This window comes from Nilaparvata lugens, chromosome 4 (assembly GCF_014356525.2).
Source record: "Nilaparvata lugens isolate BPH chromosome 4, ASM1435652v1, whole genome shotgun sequence".
Taxonomy (NCBI): domain Eukaryota; kingdom Metazoa; phylum Arthropoda; class Insecta; order Hemiptera; family Delphacidae; genus Nilaparvata; species Nilaparvata lugens.
This window is the reverse complement of record NC_052507.1, coordinates 59,960,454-59,983,407: the sequence shown is the minus strand read 5'-3', so window position 1 is coordinate 59,983,407 and position 22,954 is coordinate 59,960,454. Positions and strand designations below refer to the sequence as shown.

The window sequence follows — 22,954 nt, the reverse complement described above, 5'->3', positions numbered from 1 at the left end:
TTTATTACCCAAAAAAGCTGTAAATAATTAATTCTTCTTATTTATATGATTTGAATGACTATGTAGAACATCTTCGTATTCCAATAATTAATATGCTTTTAGATTCACATTCACATATAGTTGGTATTATAATAATTATTATCTTTTATTCGCTATAAGCACATAGGTGGATGGGATTAAAAAACGTCTGAAGCACCCGTGACCAACCGATCACAAGCTAAGTCTATTGAAGAAGAAATAACATTAAAAATTTTATCCTCTGCGGTCTCCAAACCTATTTTTATAAATGCTGCAGACGTTTCTTTGTCAAGTTTGTCCTCCGAAATTAGATGTCACTATCCTTAAATCAGAATCTCCCTATTCTATTTCAAACCTTTATGTCTGGCTGTATAGCATGAATTGAAGCTCTCTTCCAGACATCCGTTCCAGTATTTGGAAACTTGCCTGACGAATGAAACTGTTCCTTTCACACTTCTAAAATTAGTAGGTTCCAAATTCAGCTTCAACGCTAATGATGTCCCGTAGCTGTGACTCTCCCTTTGTGACAACGGTTTTGTCTTTGTAAATGTTTCTGAATTCTAAGCTTGCATAGTATTTACGTGTGTTTTTAGTAGCCTATATATTCATGCTAGCATCCTATTTTCTTTATATGTATTTGATATAAGATAAAAGCTATTTTGATTATATGATATAAGATTTGAGCCACCTTGGAGAGTAAGTATCATATTTGAATAATATATGAGAATTTCGTATTTTTGAGTTAAGATCAACTTATGCGATTTATGTTCTATGTTTTAGGTAGTAGAAGTGATATTAAAGATACCACCGTACAGTAGTTGACATAGGCTAGACATCTAAATAGAGAAACAATTTAAAATTGGTACAATAAATTAAAAGTTGAAAACAAGTTTTGTTACAAACATTGATGAAATGATGTAGCAACAAAAACTACCTACTGTAGTTGATCAATTTCTCAATAAATTTTTGTTTGTCACTTTTACTGGAGAATTTTACTGATCAATAATAAAAGAATGTTATTTTTTTAAGGAGCTGTATTATTTTCAAATTCAATTACTATTCTTGAATTATGTGAAAATTCAGCCTGTAGTAATTTTAGAACTAGAACTAGTCCTAATATTGTTATTCAAGTTTTGGTAGAGTTATGTGGAAATGAATTGAATTGAATAGGTATTTAAATATTTACCACATATAATGTCTCATGGCACATTTTTTGGTGAGATATTTAGTAATATTTTTTGATATGCCATACTGAAGGGGACACCATGGGTGCTGAAGCATGTTTGTGTTTTTTACAAATTCGTGATGTTTGACTTTATATTTATGTTTTTATTACAAATATATTAGTATGTTGAATCTTCTTTTAATATTGTGCAGCTTTACATATAATTCTAATAACTCTAATAAGTAAAATTATAAATTCTTCAAGATTAGTTGAAGATTGCTAGATATGAAATGAAACGAGCAGATTCAATCAGGTAAACAAAGCTTTATTGTCGTTAAATTGGTACTTTTTCTTGCATCAACGGTCTCTCATTGGTGTATTTTGTTGCATCAACGGGTTCTCATGTTATCTGCTGGAAAGGGCTGCACCCTCTCCGTTCAGTACTCCTCGCCTCCCTCACCCTCTCCATCGACGGACTCCATGCCGACCTCCTCGTAGTCCTTCTCGAGGGCGGCAAGGTCCTCGCGGGCCTCGCTGAATTCTCCCTCCTCCATACCCTCACCGACGTACCAGTGCACGAAGGCGCGCTTGGCGAACATCAGGTCGAACTTGTGGTCCAGCCTGGCCCAAGCCTCAGCGATGGCGGTCGTGTTGGACAACATGCAGACGGCACGCTGCACCTTGGCGAGGTCACCACCGGGCACCACGGTGGGTGGCTGGTAGTTTATGCCAACCTTGAATCCGGTCGGACACCAGTCGACGAACTGGATGGTCCTCTTAGTCTTGATTGTGGCGATGGCGGCGTTCACATCCTTGGGCACGACGTCACCTCGGTACAACATACAACAGGCCATGTATTTGCCGTGGCGGGGGTCGCACTTGACCATCTGGTTTGCCGGCTCGAAGCAAGCATTTGTGATCTCCGCGACAGACAACTGCTCGTGGTAAGCTTTCTCTGACGAAATGACTGGCGCGTAGGTGACCAATGGGAAGTGGATCCTGGGGTAAGGCACCAAGTTAGTCTGGAACTCAGTCAGATCTACATTGAGAGCACCATCGAATCTCAAGGAAGCAGTGATGGAGGACACGATCTGGCCGATGAGTCTGTTGAGATTGGTGTAGGTGGGGCGTTCAATGTCCAGGTTGCGTCGGCAGATGTCGTAGATGGCTTCGTTGTCAACCATGAAGGCGCAGTCTGAGTGTTCCAGGGTAGTGTGGGTGGTCAGGATTGAGTTGTATGGTTCGACGACGGCTGTGGAGACCTGTAAACAAATTCAAAGGATTTTAGCATGATGTCTAGTAGAAAATTCTAATAATACTCAATGCATTACCGTAGCTTTATCTATTAAGATTGCCATAAGAGAATACAGTTTATTTTAATCAAAATCAGCCCAACTTTATTTAATGAAGAATGAACATTATCTATCATTAATTTCGTATTCATTAAAATTGTTTATCATTATCCAATCCATTAAAAAAATACAAATTAAGTTAGATGAAGATAACATTTTCTTTGATTTTTTTCATTTCTTTGATTAAGAATTTTCTAATCATCCATTTCAAATGTGTTGAAAAAGAGCAGGCTTCATAGTCTCTCAATCCCGATTTTTCACTTTTTGTGTAGTTGAGAAGTTGATATTGTGGTAATTATTCATATTAACATAATAAAAAGACTCTTTTTATTTATTTTTTTCAATATTTGTTCTTCTTCTCGATTTATTACTGTAGTCTATAAAGATTTTTTATATTTTCTACCAAATATTCAAACAACATCTCTATTCACAGAGTTCTTTTTTATTCCAATAGTTGACATTTAGTGAACTTACCTGAGGGGCAGGGTAGATAGCGAACTCGAGTTTACTCTTCTTGCCGTAGTCGACGGAGAGCCTCTCCATCAACAGAGACGTGAATCCAGATCCGGTGCCACCTCCGAAAGAGTGGAAGATGAGGAATCCTTGCAGGCCCGTGCATTGGTCAGCCAGTTTCCTGATACGGTCCAGCACGAGGTCGACGATCTCCTTGCCGATGGTGTAGTGGCCCCTGGCGTAGTTGTTGGCTGCATCCTCTTTGCCGGTGATCAGCTGTTCCGGGTGGAAAAGTTGACGGTAGGTACCGGTGCGGACCTCGTCTGTCGAGCGGGCAAAACAATTTCGTAAATTTCATGTCGACAGTTTTATACATTTAATACAATGAATGTCGTGCTTTTATCACTATTTGATCTTTTTCTATTAATTTCTCATTAATTGATCCAGTGATTCATTATTTAGTACATGTAGACATAATAATATATTATGAAATATTATACTCGCACATTCATTTAGGGCTACTGAAAGTAGGTATTGAAACACAATATAATGTATCAAGTACTCTTTTACCTTATCACAACACGACTATAGTGAGGTCCACATTATAATGGCAGTGTTAGATTAGCAATAGTATTGCTATCCTTGCCTATCATTCAAGAAAGCTGATAGCGCTTTCTCGCTTAGATCTGTTGCCAGGTCGTCTTTTAACAATGTAGCCTAGAATTAATAATTAATTAACAAAATATTTCATCTTAATTATGAAAATTCATTATAAAATCATTGAAAAGTATAATTTCTTGCTTAATGAAATATAATTGATTATTTTAAACGAGAATGAACAGTTAATATTACATCAATAAACCTGTATCAGCTACCGTCTAAGCTACTACGTGTATAAGCCGTCTACAAGACAGAGGATCGGCAACGTTTTTCTCCTCTGCCATTATAACGTGGACAACACTATAGTTTCAACTCTTCAAGAGTTATTAATTTTACACTTGAAAGAATTGATCTTTATGAGTTGAAACTATAGTCGTGTTGTGATAAAATAAAAGCGTACTTGATATCCTCTTCAACCTTTAAGTCAACATCTTAGCACACCGTAGTATTATTATCACGATCACAATGGTCAGACATGCACACAGTTCAACATTACCCGCCAAGCTACCACATTTCAACTTCCACTCAACCGTGCGAACTATAGGGATCTTCCTATTAAAAACCACATCTGTATAATATCATAGAGAAAATATATCATAATGATATTTCATTCTTTCTTTTCTCTATGATAATATACAGTAAGTGCAATAATAATTGTACAATATGCTTCCATTGTTCCATCATTTTTATGTAGCCTATCAGAATATTTATTGGGCATATAATAGTAGATACATTACAAGGTTTGCAATAATGATAGTAACATATTTTCAATGCTTTAAAATTTATTAATATAGGTAGCTAATTTTTAATCTATTGTAAAACCTATCCCCGGAAAGGAGAGGCTCTGAGCCTGATGTTCACAACGTGCAACAATATATTATTATGTGTATATGTGTATTCCATTCTGTTTAGTTTTTGAAAATAACAATTAGTCATGAGTTGGTAGAGTATGAACTGACCAACAACAGTGGGCTCGAGATCGACGAAGACGGCACGCGGCACGTGTTTGCCGGAACGGTCTCGCTGAAGAAAGTGTTGAAGCTGTCGTCGCCGCCTCCGATGGTTTTGTCAGACGGCATCTGTCCGTCAGGTTGGATGCCGTGCTCCAGGCAGTACAACTCCCAGCAGGCATTGCCGATCTGCACTCCGGCTTGGCCCACGTGCACTGAGATACATTCACGCTGAGGGACAAAACAGCGCAACATTAGTGAACAATTATTATGAGATAGATATTTATTTTTGTATTTAGTCTATTAATTAATTTATTGTTAAAAATAATACAATCATAATATAATTATGACATTGAAGGAAAAAATAGGCTGAGCCTGTACTATTTCTCTCCAAAAATTTTGATAAAAAGTTAATGTTGTCCAAAGTTTGAGGTTATGATATCACACACTACTTCGTCACTTAATTCTTGATCTAAGGACAGTTGATTACATTAGCTGATATGATAATACTAGCAATCGATTAGTCAACAATTATTATGATATAGATATTCAAGGAAAGCTTAGTTGATGATATTAGCTGATAATTATGATAATGCTATAGAAAACTGAAAATTCTCTTCTCAATATTATTCCTCAACGATATGTAATAATTGAATTATTCCATTTCTTCAATCTTTGACTAAATCAGGGGTGCCCACAGGGGGGTTTGGACGCAGATTGCGTCCTCTGAATTCTTAGGGGCGGGGGGGGGGTGCGTGCGGGTCTCAAAAATCAACAAAATCATAAATTATGGGAGGGGGTTCCAAAGAAGGGGATATTTTAGTGGGGGTGCGTCCATGAGCTTAGGGAGTGGGCACTTGATCCACCCATTCATTAATCGAATATTCTATTTTGTATGATACAGGGTTTACAGCAGTACCGGTATCAGAAGTGTGATGAGAGAGAGAGAGAGAGAGAGATTGATTGATTATTTGTCTTTATTAGGGCGAAGTTAGGACTCCTGGTCCTCTCTGCCACCTAACCTTTACAAATAAAAAAATAACATAAGAATACAAACATAATAGATTACAAATTATGTAATAAGATTACATAAGATTGATAGAAATAAATAAGAGAGAGAGAGAAAGAAATAGAGAGATGAAAGTTGAAGAAAACTAAAATTTTAAATTGTTGCGCGTAGCTTATTTTTTAATTAATTTTAAAGTATAAAATATCATAATCATGTTGATTAATGCTTTTATAATGAAGTGGTTATATTCATCAATAAAAATACAAATTCAAGCTATTCGTATGAACTTACAAACGTGGAAGGTATCCCACCTTGCACGGTAAAATAAAGTTGAAGAATGTTAACGGTCATCGCAAGCTAATATACTTCATATTTCTCGACTTTTATCCAGCCAGATCTTAATTTCTCCAGTACCGTTCGGGGATTTGAACAACTTCCGGTTTGACTATGATGAAGGGAAGGAAGGATAGCCCATTTAATAAAGTCATAACTCGAGCCAAAGTGGAGAGAAAGCATGCAAAACTTATCAAGCATGAAGGCCACCAACATGCACTGTACTGTGGGAGCGACTTCTCTCTCTGACCTCAAAGTGCATTCAAGACAAAGTCGTGAGTTGAGGAGAACTCCAAAGAAGATATTTCTCCTCTATTTGAAACATGAAAAACGAAATTCTACTAGTTTTACCAACAATAAATGAAACAACTTTCAAATTTTCATGGTTTGTGAAGTTGTGAGCAGTTTTGAAAAGTAATCAAAGAATAAGTTTGATAATAAAGGATCAGACGGGAAATATTGAGTTACAAAAATTATTATTTTTTATTAAAATTTCCAATAAATTGTTTTTCCAAGTTGAATAATGATTTTGAAATTCATTGGGCCTACGGTACAGAACTTTTAATTTCTAAAGGGGCTGCAATTATTTTGACTGGATATAACTTTTATTTATTAAAAATCTAATCAACGTATTCCAATATTGTACTGAATACTTCTCAAGTTAATAGGTATTTGAAGCTGTTGACTGTTTCGGAAAATGAAAGTTTTTCTTTCAATAAAACTTTTCCTTAGTAGTCTAATAATATCATACATAGCAATATAATGATTTTTGTTTCTGGAATATTGTAAAAATATTGCCAAAACATGATAAATTGAAATTTTCATTATCAAGTACCTAAGTGTAAAATCATCATTAGGAGATTTGTAGGAATTAAAAAATTATAAGAAAGTTGTTTAAAATTACCTATAAGCTTACTGTAATCAACTTTACTTGTATATGCTAAGAATTTAAATAACTGCTTTGAGTAAAAATAATCAATGAAGTAATAAAAACTTATTGTAACATTTATAGTTTAATTTCAACACTTAGGCCTATGCGCAATACAATAATGGATTGAAAAAAATCCAATTTGCAAAATCATCGGTCTTTTTTTCCTGAGGATTCTATTCTCAAATTAACATTTTTTTAACTTCACTTTCAATTTCTTCCAAAGAATTATGTTTAAATTTAAAAATAATTATTAAATTATTCAAAATGATATTTAAAAAACTATGTACTCACCATTTTGGTAGATTAACAGTTACACTAAAATAAATAAATAAAAAAGAACTGATCAAGTCCCTTTGTTGGTAATCGAAGGAAGACGATAGCCAAGGCAGGTCCAAGGATCTGAGTGACAATTTTCACTGGAAGCTTGGTTTTATTCAGGCTGCTTTCCGCAGAGAACTCTCGTGATACAAAGCGGGGGCGCTCTGTTGCTTGTCCTTTGATACATTGCTAATTCAGTTGGACACCGTACCTTACATTAGTCCTTACTGTTTATGTTTTCTTCCTCTTCAACTACTACCTACTACTATCTACCTACATTGTAGAATTACTAGACATTCACTATTTCATGTAAACAAATTAAATCGCATGAAAAAATAGTGGAATACCGTCACACATTTTCATGCGGGGTTAATAATTTCAATTTAATGATTAATTAGTTCTCATCGAATTTGCATCTAGCTGTTAACCCTGTTGTTAATGTCTGCAGTAGCAGAAGTCTTCGGGGTGATTTACAGCATTTATTTAGGATTTTCGTTAAATAATAATTATATATTAATTAAATTTTTACTCGAGACTGAATATATTGTACCCTACTGTTAACTGTAATTGTAATGCTGCTCTTTATTACTTCTACAGACTAATAAACAGAGATATTATATGTTTGCTAAATCACACTATAAATATAGGTACTCATACTACTACAATATGTAGAAATAAACAATTTTATGAAATCTATTTTACCCGTTTATCTCATGATATGAAAGCTTCGAGTTCGATTGATAAATCGAGGTGATGAATTAAATTAGAAATAGACTTCAAATTAGATGAATTAAATTAGAATTAAAAACAAATATCGTGACTACAACAGTAGAGTTAATTGGATTGTTCCTGTTTCCTTTGGAGATATAATATAATTTCATATAAGTTAGATCTATAGTTTTTTCATAACCAACATAAATTTTCAATTTTGTTTTTCAATTCAAAAAATAATTTATTCCGCACAACATAATATTATTACAAAACATTGTCCCATCTAAAAATACAAAAAAATACTAATGAAAATTATATGTTTTGCTTCAGATGACAAAAACATAAGGCGAAATAAATATGAGCACACCTAGGCATAAGCCCTATTGGAGTGCACTTCTCTTAAAATAAAATAAATTTAAAGACTAGAGTAGTAGGACCGCTACGCTCTACACAAGAAATAAACTTTATTTATGTGAAAATTAATAATTATAAATTTACCAGTGTTACGGTCTTCATAATGCGTATTATACAGGTAATCTATTACAACAATTGTAATGTTATTGAATGAATTTCCATTGATTTTCATGGAGAAATTAAGTTAAATGAAAAAAATAAAATAGTAAAATAAATAAAATTATTCAAAAATGTTCTCAGTGGACAGCGAATTAAATTATGAAAACAGAAAGACAGGGAAAAAACCACTGACTCAAGAATAAGATTATACTGCCTAATATTTATACTAATGTACAATCCTCAAAAAAGATTCACAGTCATTCAATGTGAACAGATAGAACTTCAAACTTTTAAGAAATATATTGAATGGAACTGAGGCATTAAATTTTCTTGAAATTAAATTAAACATTCTAGGTGCATTGAAAAAAATGAATGTTGAAGAATTGTTAAATTTCTCAAATTTCTCAACGCTTGCACGGTTTGTCTGTTGCACTCTCAAAATGAATCTTGACACGGAGCAGGCTTATCTATTTTCTATATTTTTGAACATTATTATGAAATTCTATTAAACTGCAATAATAATACCTACCAATTTTCCATACCTACCTATAGGTCCTATAGATACTTACCTATATGTCATTAGATTATTCCAAGTGCAGCTTACATGTTACAACAAAACTTTTCATCAAGGTGGTAAATAATTCTTCTTCTGTGATCTTTAACAGTGAAAATCAATAACCAATTCGAATAATGAAATTATCAATATTAAAATTATAAAATATGGTTCATGAGTTGTAAAATCGCTTCCCGATGGTTCGGAACCTACCTAAAACATTAGGTTCATTCATCGCCTCATTACCCACTCACAAGCCTAGAGCTCATGTGGGCATCACCCTCAGCAAAAAAAAGCTTATTTTGGTTTTTAATCCATAACATGAACACATACAGTAACAATAGAATGATTGGACAATAAAAACAGACTCGCAGCACTTTACTATGCCAGCAATGTATAAAAGGCCAAAATTTATATACCATATTGAAAATCTATATTAATCTTCAGTATGAATTTTCTTTTCATTCATTTTATGACTACTCCACAACTCTATCGAAGTTCTGTATCAAGCAACGCCTCAACATACCTAAATGCGTTTCCTATCTCCAAACAATACTTGGAGCAAGAGTTTACTATGCGTCACCGACCCACGGCTTATTTGTTGGCGCATAATGATTGTACTTGAATAAGGTCCATGTCTTTTGCGGACCAAGTTACGTGGGATTAGTTTCCTGTTTTGGAGACCAGACTTGGAATCTCATCTGTACGCCTCTGAAATTCAATCGAACGAAACTATCAGTTTCAAGATTCTGCACATGTTCAATTGAAATTGAATATTCTTGCTGGAGTTGAAATTATTTAGATTCCTAAAGCAGTACGGTATATTATTTCCGCTGGTATTGATGATTGTTTTGATTCATAATGCAGTAGATTTTAAAGACAGATGGTAGATGTGAATATGAGTCATGAGTTATGTCATAGGCTACAGTAGATGAAGTTATCTGAATAACAATTATAAATACATGCTGTAGTAGTGATATTGTCTGGTTAAAAAACGTATGACGCTATTTCTTACGTTGGCTCTCATAGTTCCTATGTACGCACCGAATTCTTAAATTTTAGTTGATGCATCTAGAAAAACTATATGTGATCAGTTACCGTATATTATGTTTTGAAGAATTTATTCAATTATAGATGAAAGCACCGCATGATGGATTATTAACCTCTAATTCAACACGAATAAAGTACAATGTATATGAACATGTTTGGAAAATTGGGGAAAATAATTTCTAAAAGTTTATATTAATGAAATATTAGTACATAAACTATATTTAAATCTCTTTATTCGATGATAAAGTAGGCCTACTTTGACCATTTAATGTGTCAATGAATTTATATAAAAGTGCTCTTATTGAAAAACAGTAAATTATTACTTCCGTACGCTATATATTATGCACCTTGAGAACTTGAGATTATTTTGAAATTTCCGTATTTCCTACCTTTCAACAATGTTGGTAAATCTAGTTTTGTTTCATTTTTCCCACAGTAATGTTTCCATGAGAAAGTGTCTTCTGCTACTCTTTCAACGGTAGCAGAAATGTTATTATTCATTTCATGTTATGTCATATATAACAGGATGAAGAAAATACACAATTAAAATGGATTCCTACTGAATTAGTTTATTTTATAGTGGTAGTTCATTATCAATGACTCAGTTGAGCAAAAATAATCCATGAAAATTAAACTTTTCTCAATGGAAATGTCAATAATGATTTTTTAAAACTATTGTCTATTCTTCTGAAGAATTATCTTTATACTTGTTTTTCTTTGAAATAGAGTATCACTCTTATATATTATGTGTGTTAATTGATGTTAATGATTGTTCTGTGTTCATTGTTAGTGTGTTAATGATTATTCTTATCTATTATTATGTGTGATATGATGAATCTAATCTTCTTTTCATAATAATAGATAAGAATAAAAATATAATGGAATAAACAGAATAGAAAAATCGTTTTTCTAAAAATTTCTACTCTCCTATAATAAAGGCATTATCGTGATTTAAAAAAAAATGAATGTAGATTTATTCAATTTCATTATACTACATATTTACATCACTGGAATGAGAAGGGAACAACCACTTGGAGAAAAAACTGCGCTTCTTTTCAAAAATTTTCAGCAATATCAATATGTTAAGAATAATGAAACATCCAATTAGATCAGTTGAACACTTTCAATCATTCTTTATTTGTAGATTCCTAAAAAATGGTAATTGAAAAAAAAGATGCCGAACAAAGTTCCTCAATAGAACTCATGAGACGACCCAATGAACGTAGAATTAATTAGTGCACAAATTTGACGATCATCGTCATCAGTTATTGAGGAGTTAGGCTACTTTTTACCACTGGGCACCCACGGAAGGATATATGCGGTAAAAAGGAAGAAATAAAAGACGCCACACATGGATTTAAATTGAAATAGAGCGGATCACTTGAGAAGAGAAAGCATCGAATGAAAAAGAGTCAGAGAACAACCAACCGGTTTAGAAGGAAAGGACACCGAAAGAGCCAGGGCTTACTCATGCTCCTCTCCTTATTTGGTTGCAAACGTGGTCTCAGAGACTTGTGCCATAGAATACGTGTACACTCTATACGTATATACTCCCAACTATATTGTATTTAAGCTCTTGTGCCCCACTCATTCAGTATTAGTCCATTATAGTAAACCTATGCTCAGTGAAGTCCAACTTCAAACTGTCAGCTTTGATTGAATGGAAAGCATTGATATTATTTCACATGAATGCTGACGGTTTAAAATGAATATTGAACAGTCAGTATTGATTGAATGAAAAACTTTGTGTTATTTAAAAGGAATGCTGTCATTTTAAAGTGAATTGATTATAGTAGCACCAAAGAGTAGGGTAGTCTATACTACTTGTGTAAACACTTGAGTAACATTCTAATTTTAAATCAACTATCATGTTTGGATTGAATAATTCCAAGTAAAGTATGGATGCAAAAGCAAGATCTACATTGGATGCAGAACTAGTTTAGCATGGATGATAGCATTCGAATTGTGGAACTGAAATTATGTTATTGAAATACCTTTTTTCGTAAGTGAAATTCCTCAAAAATAAGCATGCCTTACTAAAGCTTGAAGAAAAATTATTCAATAAATATATTATTTGAAATAATATACCTTATTTTGATGTTATATTTATGAGAGATACAAAATAACTTATGAACGCTCTTGATGAATCAATATAATTGGCGTTATGTGATATGCTGTTAAAGAGAGGTTTATAAAAGCATGCTTCTTGGAGTGTCGGTTTCTTATGGATAGATCCCTGAACATTTTAGCGGTCATCTGATCATTTTCTCATCATACAGTGTATTGTAAAGGAAATATTTACTTAAACATCTTCCATGATTGCATAATTCATGGATCAAGGGACTTCTTTAGAAATACTTGAAGCCTGAAATTTCCAATTTCAGAAGGCCTAAATTTAGCAACAAACCCAGGAAAGTTTTTTCCAGTTCTGATATCATTTTGTTACATAAACAAAAACATTCGTGTTATTCGATTTTCGTTTTCTTAGAAAATCAAAATTAAAATAAGCAACACATGAAAACAAATATTGCATTGAATTGCATAGGAGAGAATGAGACTCTTCCATCTTCTATTATTATTGTCTCACAAGACAAATTACCATTTGACTAGCTGCATTATTTGTTATACATCCTATGTTTGAGCCTTTTTGTAGTATCGGTATCAATCATTCTTTTTTTTACTGGCGAGATCCGAGGACACAATATTAATTTCTTTTTCCTACAGTTACCTTGAAAAGTGGCCATTGCTGCACTGATTACAGAACGCAAAGAATCACTCTTCCGCTCTAGTGCGGGAAAAATTTTTCTGCACTCCAGATTTGCAACATGGCAACGCAAAATACTTAGTAGGTTATATGGAGCCAAAGTTAGTAGACAGAAGGTTGGTCACTCATCTATAGTATTTTCGTTGAAATGCAATTGGAGTGGGGGAACTGCAGCCGTGACGTAGGCTGTAGTACAGAGTAGGCAGAATATCGCATTCTTGAAAATCATATGGTGTCGTATAGTCAAATTATATAACACAAACATTTTCTGACATGCAAGCTTTCTGTTTCTGCTTTACAATAATTATTAAAACATTTGAATAATACAATCATTTTGCCATATAAAAGCAAAAACCCCACCTCCTAACTTTCCCTTTCAAATCCTTAAGGTTTCTTCATCTTCTAGGTTGTGTTTATATTTTGTAGTTTGGCTATACATCAGCTTGTGAATTTCGGGGATGAGATATTTTGATTCTCGTAGAACATGTGCTCGATACCAGCATGTGTTCAGTGCATTTACAATGAATGAAATTCATCGGGATCGGTTTATCGGTTTATTGCGATGCATTGGTTTATCAAGATTTTTTAAGGGTTAATCTGAAATTATAATAGTATAACATTATCTACTAACGCTTTTCCAGCTTATTAACTTTTTCGTGTCACGTTTTTAGATTCATGAAAAACTTTCAACTTCATTTTATTCATAAAAGTTGAATGAACTTGAAATATTTAACAACATCATTAGAATCGGTGATTCATTCGCTATAAGTATGGAGAATTTTAAAGTTCTAGGTCAATCTTGAGGAGATTATACGACGATATATTTGAAGATACAGTGAATAAACTGTATGCTCAGTGTGGTTACTCTAGAACATTTTTACTACACGTGACGTCACGCTGGCGTTCCCCCCACCACTTTGAATCATACACCTGTGAGTGATCAACCTTTTATCTACTAACGTTGATATGGAGCAACAGTGCAGCAAAATCAAAATGAAGTTGGTAACAGTGACTGCTGTGGCTGCTATAGTGAGCAGAGGTGCAACGAAGCACAACGCGCGGCTGCTATAGTGAGCAGAGGTGCAACGAAGCACAACGCGCTAATTATTAGTATTATATATTATAACCAAGGACAACATTTTTATTCAATTTGACAATAAATAAAGGTTTTTATCAATAATAAAATTACACAGAAAAACATTTGATGCATTTCAGGCAATTTTACCCATAATTACCCACTTTTCATATTCAATGGTAACTGTAGGAAAAACTTAATGTGAAATACGTGCGCAAAGTTCCTCTGCTGCACTCAAGAAACCATTCCGCCCTCGCCTACGGCTCGGGCGTAAACGTTTCTTTCGGTGCAGCAAACTGTCACTTTGCGCACTAGTTGCACAAATAACTATTCTGAGAGCCTCAAACTGCAATCATTGATGCTATTCAATATTTCAAGGTTTTCAACTGAAATACGCACTTCAACTTGAATTTTTTATGATCCTTGACCAACTGCAATTCGAATATTATCAATTTTTTCATAAATTCTCAAGGCTGTCATGCAGTACAAAATATAATTGAATAAGGAAGAATAATTTATTTATAGTAACTTTTCTAGAAAAATTGAATTGATAGATTAAAATTAACATATTTCTCGGAGAAGGCGCAAACGTCACGCCATCAAATCTTTAAGGTTTCATTTTGCTTAATTATTTGCCCTGCATTTCAAAAAGTAAAGGAATTAAAGAAAGACAAGAAATTCATTTATTTGTAACTGCCTGAATGTGAAAAAAAAAGATCAAACCTTTTTTCAATATTAAGTTAATGTTACGGTAGGCTACCTAGTTTGTATAACTTGTAGAGATAGAATAGAACGAATGGAATATTATAAGAGGTGAAAAGAGTATTGTTTTCAAACTTTATAGATAAATGATTTGGATCGCCAAGTTTTTTGATGGAGAGATTGATTGAAAAAAACTAATTACACCATAATTAAGCCACACACAAGTTATAAGCAATTATCGATATATTTTATAAGCAGTTATCGATGAGAGAATAAAATTTATAGATTCATGATTTTTAAATTTCTAAATAAATTAAAGATTGCGCTTGAAAATTGCAAATTATTCTACTGGGATTATATTTTTATTATTTCAATGTCATAATATCTTTCTTTCTATTACCAACAGAAGTTATCAACAGAGCTATTTTCATTTAATTTGTTTTCAAGTTTTTGCAGTCTTGTGTATAGATTTACAAGTCTATTTGATTTTGAAGTATCAAAGTTGTTTAGAAGCATCAAAATCGTATATAGAAGTACCTATCATGTACAAATGCTGAGATGCTATAACATTATAGTATGAACCCACTCGCAAAGACATCAAGGTTGAAATCCACTTCTCAATAGGGCCTCATAAATTTGAATACAGCCTGTCTGATTTCATAGGTGAGTAGGTGGCGGTGCGATTAAAGCAAATAACTGCTGCTTCATTCTGTTTTGAAACACACTGTCAAGATTGATACGGCAATGATGGAGAGAGGAAAGAAACAGAGAGAGAGAGAGAGAGAGTGTGAGAGATCGTGAGGGAGTGGGTGGAGGAGAAAAAGGAAATTGGTTTGAAACAAGAAGAGGCCAAGCAATTATTCTGTCTGCTATGTAGCCTAGATCAATTTTGTTGCCAGCAATTAAAGTGTGGGAGTCTCCAACAATGTAAATTTAGGGATTCTTAGTTAAAAATGGAATGAAAACTGTGTTTCTTTAGAGATAGCATACTGTGTAAGATCAAGAAGGCATTATATTATCGTCTTAACACAATGAAATATAAGTTTTATAAGAAATAAAGGTACCTATACATAGATAATTCACATTTTAAGTTTGCAACAAATAGACTATGAATAATCTAAATTGATTATTGTAAGAAAAATTAATAATTTTCCATAAGGAATTTTATAAATTTTGCTTTTATAGGTGTGAAATTGTCCCAAAAATATGTCTTTAAGAGTGTATATAGTGCTGTGTAGTCATTTTCGTTACCGTATAACTTCTTAATTTACTCAAACCTCATCGAGGTTGAGTGGTAGAGAGGACTTAAAAGTCCTAGCTCCGCCTAATAAAGATTTTTTTCATTTCATTAATATCAAAGAGTCAATACATACAAATTTCTATTCATAATGCAGTGACTCAGCTAGTTTCAGATGGAATAGCCTAATGGTTGTTGGAAAATTCTCTTCACTAATTTATGAGAAATGTAGGCTTGAGAATGTAATAGACTTAGAAATATGATCTTTCCTCTGTTGAAAATTTTACCAATTTTAATAATTTTTTTATTACAAATACAATGAAAAGGTAGCAACTGAAAATGCATTAATTCAAAAAGGCATTCTCGTATAATCACTATTGAATAAACTCAAGTGGAATCCAGTTTAAGAACTAAACAGATTTCAATTTCAAGGTAAAAAAATTAATAGAAGATGAAAATATTTCTAGGTTGCAATTGGCCTATATGAAGATAATTATACAGTATCAGCATCCTTTATGTTATTCACATATAAAAGTAGGCCTACGGTATAAACAATTTTCTCACAAGAAAAAGAATGAGGATGAATAAATCGAATGTTAAAGAATAATAAATTAATATGAAAATGAAAAATTAACAAATACGGTACACTTCTATTCGAATAGTGCAGCAATGATTTACTACAATCAGACATAATACAATTTCATTCCATACTAGAATCAAGCTTAATTCTCTGCAGATTTAATTCCATTTCCAGCAGACACTACCGTACCCACCTACAGACATACAACGCCAACATCTACAGTCGACGTCACCTCAGTTCATAGTTTCTTCCCTCGCAACAACCACTTCAAGAAGAAAAAAGGAGGAGGAGTAAAATAAAAAGGAAGGGAAAAGATGTGAAGTAGGAGAAGAGAGGTCAATGTGGATACAGAGGCGTATGGAGTATGGGCGTTACATCGGCAGTATTATTTGAACAAAAGAGACAGAAAACTAGATTATAAATTGTGTGAGACAAAGATAAAAATATATGAAACGTCTTTCAGATCGCTCGACATGTACAGAGATTATAGTGTGGGCTAAGTTTCAAGGAAGTTTCCAATCTGTCAGAATGAACCATGCTTTTTACTGATATAAGCGTAGGGTATTAATCTGTTTCTTCCTGATATTATTATAAATTTCTACCTGTGGCTCATTGATTGGTATCAACCGAAATTTCGAATCTGACTGAAAAATCAATTATTGTTTAAAATACGTATCTGACCATAGACAGTGGATTATTAAATTTATATTATTCTTTTAATAACTGGATAACAGTATATGTATATAAAATTAGACTGATTAACATATAAAAATATGAATGTATATTTGTTACCATATTACTAACATATTACCCTTTTAAAAACTTTTCAATATAAAATAACAAAATAAAAAATATTTTTTAAAGTATTATTTTGTTGATTAATACCTTTCTGTCTTATTAATGTTGGTATTATTTGTCGAATTATAATGTTATTTATTATGTTATTTCACAATGGAAAGTTTTTAAAAGGTATTATTTTTTAACTAACAAATTAAGTAGCCCTGAAGAAATATGTTTTAGAATGTATATTGATTTAATGACAAGTTGACCAGTATAGAGAGGAAGGAGTACTTTCTTTGAAAGTATATTGGAGTTTAAATTTTCAATCTGAAGAACAGGTAAAGGAAGTAGTTCTGTATTGAGAATAGCATTTTTATAAAATTTCCTGTTAATACTGATATTTATCATAAACTGTCGTTAGAACCGGTAAATCTACATGATGCACACACATCTATTAGGTGACTGTTGGCCTTTGGAGTGTCGTTTTTATTGTGTCTCCTAATCACACCTACTCATAGAATTGACTGACTTTATATGTACCCCACAAACCCTTGTAGGATACTGGAATAATGTCTTGGTAAAAACTGAAAAGACCATTATTTTTTGAAACATAACATGAATCACAAATTCTGCTCAAGCTAAAAATGTATGAATTCAAAATTTCAAAATGTATGAAAAAAGTTTATCATTCTTTAATACACATATTATTCTCATTTCGACGTGGATCTGCAAAAACTCAATGTCTTTCTCCTCCCTAACGTTTATCTGAATATTATAGGCTACCTTCCTCTTCACCAATAATGCGGTAGAATGACCAGGGTAGACATTATACCTGTAAACTGGAAGATATATCTGCAATTATCCATGTAGCCAATGAGTGAAATAACACCCTCTCCCCTCGTTGACAGTTTAAAATCATCTTCATATAGAGAAGCATGACCCCACAGCAGCAGTCCATAGCTCAGGATACTATGGAAAAGAGCATTATATGGTACCACTAGCAAGTAGGGCCTGCTCACCACCTGTGGTAACTTCCTCAACATATAGGTGATTCTTAAAATCCTCAATATGGTGATTACAGGTAAAACTGGATCAATCGTGAATCCAAGAAGACACACTATGAGAACTGATATCTTGACTGCGACTCAGAGTACCTACACATCAATCTTTGAGTTTATCCACATATTATTTAGTAACAATTTATTTTGCTTTCAACCACCCTACAGCAATATAAAACAATATATCAACCTCCTGCTGCATCTGGGCCGGATTTTGGCCACGATAAATATTACCATTGGCAAACAACAACGCCCTACCTTCAAGATATGCCATTGATTGCAACCAGAAATAATTCAGGTCCCAACACTGAGGCCTATGGGACACCTTGATGCCTTTATAGGTACCATTTTTTATTTTTTCACCACGAAACTGTGAATCCTATTTACTTCAATTTTCACATAATATTGGTGATGTGATAATTTATTTCATAGTGTGTTATTAATATAAATAAAAATCTCAGTACCCTTAAAAATTATTTTGTCATAACATGTTTCGGACACTTATGCCATTTTCATTTGTGTTATTAATTCTATTTCCCGTTGAGTATTGGGTAATAAACTGTCTGTGGAGTAGTGGTTTTGTATTTTCATAAAATAAGAATAGGCCTACTTAGTGCCGGTTGCACAAAAGCCGGTTAAATTTGAATAGTGATTAATTCCACGAGAACCAATTCCACGAGAACCAATCAGAGAAGCCGTCTTATAAAACGACAGGCCTTCTCTGCTGATTTGTTCTCGTGAAATCAATCACGGTTAAAATTTAATCGGCTTTTGTGCAACCGGCACTTAGAATATAAAATGATCACAACCACTTATTGAATGAAAAATAAATTATCAAATTTAATGACTATGACAATATACTCTATGTAAGAGTAATAATTTGCGTTTGATAAAAATATAATTATTATTCTATGTAAGAAAAATGGATTCTGTATTCTGATATAAATGATTATTGTTTCACTTATTATTCCTAGTGGAGTTCTCTAGAAATAAATTCCACAGAAAGAATCTTTTTTAGGGATGACAGATATAGGCCAACGTTTAGCTCAAGTTTTATTGCAGATTGTAAGTAGGCCTCATTGTTTTAAAATTTAGTAATGCAGCAAAAACATAGAATAAAGCATTCTATAAAACTAAAAGCATTCTACTTGTCTCAGAAAAATTCTTACTTCTTCTGAAGGATATTTAAAAAAATGAGTACTTATTGTATTTTTTCAAAGATGGTATTTGTTCTCGAAAACAAACTCGAGTTTGAATGAAAACGCTCAGATATTGTCAAATCCACTGGTTTGTCGAGACAATTTGAGATACTTGTATTGTTTGTTACACCATTATCAATCTCTAGAGATTTACTTGTTTGTTAATGGTGTAAACTACTATCTCACATTGTTTTAATAAACCAGTGATTTTGACAATTTAAAGTAGTTTCCATTAATATGGATATTGACCACATCACCTTCCCAACAATACACAATTTCAACCTATGTTTCAATGCTCATCACATCAACTTCAGATGTATCACCATCACTAAGAAGGTATCATAACGAATCATCATGCTTTATAAGTTAGAGATCATCAGTTGAATCCACGTTGTTTTTTTTTTCAAATTATTGTATCACCTGCAATTGTGTAGCCTACACTAATGCAGAACCTTTTGATACAGAATGCTGAGGATGGAGTCCAGTGCCTAGAAATGCGACTGGAATTTACAAAGCTTGTAAGTCCTTTTGTGAATTTGATACTACATTAGTCACGGGATCAGTTGAATAAAAATACAATGGAACTCAACCACGTATAAAGACCATTGTTTAAGAACATCAAAATCATGACAATTACTGCACTGTATGCTTTTGAATGCCTGATGTACACAAAGAAAAATGTAAACAGTTTTCCAATGAATAGTAATGTTCACAGCCATTTTACTAGACAGGCTGCAGCACTCAGATTGACTCAGTGTAACTACCACATTATGTTGAATAGTTTTATTGAGTTTGGAAAAAGAATGTACAATAAGATACCGGGTTGAAATAATAGAGCTTGAGATTAGACAGTTCAAAAAATGACTTGATGTAATGTATAAATAATGTGTTGTATTTTGTAATTTTTATGACCTGTGATATATTGATGTTGAATTTGTTTTAATTGACTGCTATCCTTACAGTTTGAAATACTTAATAATGTGGTGTAATTTTATGAACTGTGATATATTGTTTAATTTGTGATTGCTTGTATGTTTTTTGACGATGTCTTGCATTATTGTTTTTGATGTTCTGACAATAAAAGAATTTTAAATCTTTACGTTAATTGACTCTTTTGCTATTAAAAAGGACGACTAGCAGTCAGATTGGCCAGAATCTGACTGCTAGTTGTTCTTTTTAATAACAAAAAGTGATTTAATAATAAGCAGTTCATGATGGAAAAGAACGTTAATTGAATTTTCTTGATACTTTTTCCATAGGTGATACTGATGACATAGGTAGTTAGTTTGATTGGACTGGGCGAAATGTGTTTGTTCCAGCTCAGAACATCTTTACCATCTTTCTAGGGAGCTGAAGGGCCTCCACGAGGTGCACCTGGATACCCAAATGCAGGATGGAGACCTAAATAAAATACATGCCATGGCGGACTAGTGATAGTAAAGATTGCTGCCTTGGCGGGGTGTTGGTATTGGTGACTAGATTGGCAATGATCCGCATATGAAGATTGAAAGTTGACACCTAGTAGCTGCTGCAAAAGGTATCGTACACCGAAGAAGTACGATCAACGTACTTCGGGCTGTAGACCAACCTAATCCTTCAACTGCTGGGACACCCATGAGTGATTTGATTTGAATTACTTTTTGTGTAGTTGATCAGTTGATATTGTGGTAATTATTCATATTGAATGAAAAAGACTAAGAAATTGTCAAAAACCTGATAATTATCAGAGATTGACAATGGTGTAATAACCGAAACCGGTCTTTCTAATTATCAATAAATCAGAGGTTTTTTGAAAATTTCTTAGTCTTTTTCATTCAATATGATTGGAATTACATGAAACTAGCCAATAGTAATTACGAATTATTTGAGTGGCAGTGGTATGAAATTAAAACCCACAGGATAATATATTCAAATTAATGATTTATTATAACACTTATAGAGATCAGTTACCTTGACCACCTTGTCTCAAAGCTCTTCTTTCAAAATATCTTTTGACGGCTGCATCAAAAACGGGACCGACAGTTCTTTTTTGCCACACGTTTATTTTGGGTTTCACCTCTACTACTTTCTTGGGTTCACTTGAAGTTTTCTCCTCACATTTAGTTGTCTTTTCCTTCTTAACTTCAGCATCTTTAGTCGTAGTTTCCTTTTCAATTGATTTTTCACTAGGAGATGTAGGGGCTGGTTTGATGTTCTCCTTGTCCTTTGGTTTCAATTCTTTTACAGCCTCAGCCTCCAGCTTCCGTTTCTTCGCCTTCCTCTCGTCGTCACTAAGTTGTTTCGTGTCTTCTTCGGTTTTTGATTCGCGACGAGATCTACTGCTGGATGCTGATGAACTTCTAGATGAGACAGAAGCTGAAGAAGAAGAATCGGTGTCTGAGTCGAGACGTTCACCCTCCTCTGCTGAACTTGGTTCGGGTGAGTTCTTCCTTTTCCGATATTGTCGCTTACTTGAATGCTTATCGGTTAGTTTATTTTTCTCATCTCCAACATCCTTCTTGTAGTCTTCTTCTTTCTTCTTGGCGTCGTCTACTTCTTTCTTCTTGGTGTCGTCTTCTTTGTCAGTTTTTTCATCTTCCTTCTTCACTTCGACTGTCTGTCGATACAAATGCCTATAAAATCCTCCCAAATCTTTCTGTTTAGAAACATCACAGATATCTTCTAGCATGTCCATTCGTTTCTCCTCTTCATCCAGCTTCTGAAATTCCTCCAGTTTTTTCTTATAAGCTGAAGTAACAAAAGTTTCTTTATCTTTGAACTCTTCTCCTTCCTCTTCACGTTCTTTCTGAATCTGACGTTCAATTCTTCTCTCATTCTCCATTTTTCTAGCTTCGGCTTTCTTTAGTAGACTTTGAATGTACTTTGGTTTTTTCTTGTCTTCCTTCTTATCTGGGTCTGTTCCTCTTTTTTCTTTTCTATCTCGTCGTAGATTTCGTCATACTGGTAAACTGTTGCATCCTGTTCAAGGGCTCGTTGCCTGTCAATAAGGGTTTGTCTACTAACCCCACTAGAATTGCCTGCAACTTGCTTACGATAAGCTTTTTTTATCCAATCTGTCGTTCCTGGATCTGATGCATCAGAGTCACTATCAACATTAAAAACTGCAGCTCGTTTTATTTCTGCTGTTGTCTTTTTCTTTGCTAGAATTAAACCGTACTGCTTTTCCTCTTTATCTTTTGAAGCCATTTCTCAGTAAGTAATCACAAAAAATTGCAATAAAACAGTTCCAATTAACGTACTTACGCGTAATTTGAAAACAAAATCGTCCACAAGTTAATAAAACTAATATTGGTTATACTTACAATCTTTGAATGTTCACAAAATAATAAATTGTAAGTGGTATAGGCCTAGTTGAAGATAAAACTACTGTGAAAGATCACTTTTTTGAAGATTTCTTTGAATTAGTGAATTTTCTCTACTTATCACATCTATAAATCTATTTTATTCTAAAACATTCTAGTAATAATAAAGAGTTCCAGTTTGCAAAATCAAAGATTGAGGTTAGAGTAGTAATGTTGTGTTTTGATCTTGTGAAGAGAGTGA

The 22,954-nt window shown here is 33.4% G+C and overlaps 2 protein-coding genes across 2 annotated transcripts; both read right to left on the bottom strand.

Annotated features, from left to right (window-relative positions):
- Window positions 1-1,487: 1,487 nt before the first annotated feature.
- On the bottom strand, window positions 1,488-7,289 carry LOC111054578 (tubulin alpha-1 chain). Its single transcript, XM_022341627.2, is given in 5 exon segments — window positions 1,488-2,445; window positions 3,010-3,311; window positions 4,608-4,664; window positions 4,667-4,829; window positions 7,163-7,289. Coding segments are annotated over 5 exon segments (1,350 nt in total). The 5' UTR covers window positions 7,166-7,289; the 3' UTR covers window positions 1,488-1,620.
- A 14,022-nt stretch (window positions 7,290-21,311) lies between these two features.
- LOC111054581 (nuclear speckle splicing regulatory protein 1) lies at window positions 21,312-22,944 on the bottom strand. The gene is given in 2 exon segments (XM_022341631.2): window positions 21,312-22,301; window positions 22,304-22,944. Coding segments are annotated over 2 exon segments (1,242 nt in total). The 5' UTR covers window positions 22,598-22,944; the 3' UTR covers window positions 21,312-21,353.
- Between the last annotated feature and the right edge of the window lie 10 nt (window positions 22,945-22,954).